General features: G+C 39.2%; 1 protein-coding gene across 1 annotated transcript; it reads right to left on the minus strand.

The window, feature by feature from the left end:
* Positions 1-669: 669 nt before the first annotated feature.
* Positions 670-2,229, minus strand: LOC109862521. Its single transcript, XM_020442594.1, has one exon. The coding sequence runs from the start codon at positions 2,227-2,229 to the stop codon at positions 670-672; it is 1,560 nt and encodes a 519-aa protein (XP_020298183.1).
* Positions 2,230-2,819: the final 590 nt, after the last annotated feature.

Below are 2,819 nucleotides of genomic sequence, written 5' to 3' on the forward strand. Positions count from 1 at the left end.
GTTACACCAAGATATACCACAGAATCTTTGAAAGGTATAACATTATTATCCACAATAATGTTTACCAAATTGTCAAAGTCAAGGCTGTTGATGTACTTTGCTGAACCGAAGATTACTGCAGAGGTCTTTTTTGAATTAAGTGCCAGACCATTGCTTGTTGCCCATTTCACAATGTTAGTGATGTCATAATTAATGCGTGAAATTGCGTCTTTTATAGAGTTAGGTGCGCAATGTATGTAGATGAGTAAATCATCAGCATAATAACTGTGCTTACTATGCTTTAAAACTTGACTGAAGTCCGATACGTATAGCGTAAACAGCAGAGGGCCAAGCACAGATCCCTGCGGAACTCCAGTTTCCATCAGAAGCTCATCAGAAAGGGACATAGTGGTAGGATCCCGAACAGATTGCATTCTNTGATCAAGATAAGAGTAGAGCCATCTTAAAGTAGAATTTGAGAAGTTTTTATTGAAAAGCTTGTTAATAAGTTGTCTGTGGTTCACACAATCAAAGGCCTTNGAAAAATCGAAGAAGACAGAAACAGTNACTTCTNTTCTATCAGCTGCAAAACGAATATCGTCCATAACTCTGACCAGGGCAGTCTGCGTTGAGTAACCTCGCCTATAGGCATTTTGAAAAGGATCAAGGCCGTTAGATTTCTCCAGAAATTCAGTCATCTGAGTTGCTACATTCCAGCGCCTTCGAGATGGCACATAGAATAGATATCGGTCGAAAGTGCTGAAGCTCAGAAGGGCTTTTGGTTTTGGGCACAGGGCAGACAATNGCTGACTTCCAGATAGATGGAAAAATTCCGTGGTTTAGGCTGAAGTTGAAAATGTGCGTTATGAAGGGAAGAATTTGTGGCAATGCNATTTTAATGAGTCCGATAGACAGGCGGTCTTTGCCAACTGCGTTAGACTTATTCCTATGAAGAGCATTGATGACATCTGAAAATTCAACATTCTTCCAATACAGTCTGGTGTCGTCATAGTTAGATTCGTTAATGTATTTAAGGTCAATCGCATCCCCGACAGAAGACAGTTGCGGACGAGTAGAGAAATATTGATTTAACTCTTTAATTGAAAATGGTAGAGTGTGCTCAGTGGTTTTGGTTTTTACAAGGCCAATTTTCCGAAGTTGTTTCCAGATAGAGTTAGGATCTTTAAGTTTAGAGAAAGTAGCAAGGTNGTATTCTTCCTTTGCACTACGAACGATGGTTTGTACCTGATTTCTTAATAACTTATATTGAGCATAATTTGCTACACTCTTGGATCGTCTCCATCTTCTGCGAGCTCTACCTCTCTCAGACATACGCACCTTAATATCTGCNGTCAACCACGGCGCAGGCAAGTGTCTAGGTTGTATCGTTTTTATAGGTGCATTTTCGTCAAAGCAGGTCAGNAGATAGTGGTTGAATAAATAAACTTTGTGATTTATGTCGTTGGTATTCAGCAGACGACTCCAGTCGCAATTCGAGAGATCGTTTAAAAATTTATCGTTGTCAAATGAGTTGAAGTCTCTGACAGTGATAGTTCTCTTTTGGATTCTCCTGATGGAGATGTTATAGTTTATCTCGATTAGATCATGCGAAGATAAAAAGCAAACATCACGCTGATTGAAAGAGATCAGATTATCTACGTTGTCGATAAGACACAAATCTAGGAATGTAGAAGAGGTTTGTGTATGATACGTGGGAGAGAACGGCACGAGAAACATATTATGCGCTCTCGTATAGGAGCGAATTTGCTCAGAATCGAATGTACTGGTGTTCATGTCTGCGTTGAAATCGCCNAAGATTATGCTGTGTTTGTAGTGTATAGATAAGTCATAGAAAACGTTGAAAAAATCACCTANGTGTCCACAGTGAGGTGGCCTGTAAACTACAGCAAGTAGAATCTTAGAGTGTGAAGCAGTCACAATCTCAGCANTTAAGTATTCTGGTTTTTTCGAGTATTTACTTTCAGATGATTTTAAAATTTTGGCCTGGTTAGAAGTGGTAAGATAGAAAGCGACGCCTCCACCNCTCTTGCCGATTCTGTCACNCCTAAATAGCTGATATCCAGGNAGAGAGACGGAGCAATCGAGTATGGCAGGCTTAAGCCATGTTTCAGAGAGGCAGATTATGTCATAAGGAGAGTTGACAAAAAAAGTCATGAACTCATCTAGGTGTGCCATTAACGATTGACAGTTCACGTGACATGCTCTCATTGTTTTTGTGTTGCTAGTCATCTTGTCCATAATTAGTGTTTTTAACTTTTTCCATAAGTCGTTTTCCTAAGATTGGACAATTCTTTCCGTCAAAAGCAGAGTGATGAGCAGTAGAACGTAGCCAGCGTTTACAATTACCACATATTGCGATGTTATTTTTCCTAAGATAGTCCTTTGTCTCGTGTTCTTCAGCACAGAAACCACACAGCGGCGAGGATCTACAATTCTTGGCTAGATGTCCGAAAGTTAAGCACTTAAAACATTGTAAGACTCTCACATAGTCTTCAAAACTGCAGGCTGANTAATTAATATAGACATTCTTTTCTTTAAATAAGAGAGTACGGATATGAGGAGGAACTTCGATGATGCAGCTTGTAGTTTTACGTCCATTTTTTGGTGGAAAAATGTGGACAACATCAACTTCAGGAGAGTTCTGATTGTTGAGATTTAAAGCAATGAATTCCTCACGTAATTCATCCCGTGACAGATTACAAGGAACACCTCGTATAATTAGTCGAGAATTTGATTTTTTACTTTGTCTTATTTCTAATTTGTCCTTATCCTGCTTTATCGAGTTCGTTAGAATTTTTCATCTTAGATATATCCGCGGT

Source organism: Pseudomyrmex gracilis, unplaced genomic scaffold (genome assembly GCF_002006095.1).
Source record: "Pseudomyrmex gracilis isolate BER0280 unplaced genomic scaffold, ASM200609v1 scaffold_1911, whole genome shotgun sequence".
NCBI lineage: Eukaryota > Metazoa > Arthropoda > Insecta > Hymenoptera > Formicidae > Pseudomyrmex > Pseudomyrmex gracilis.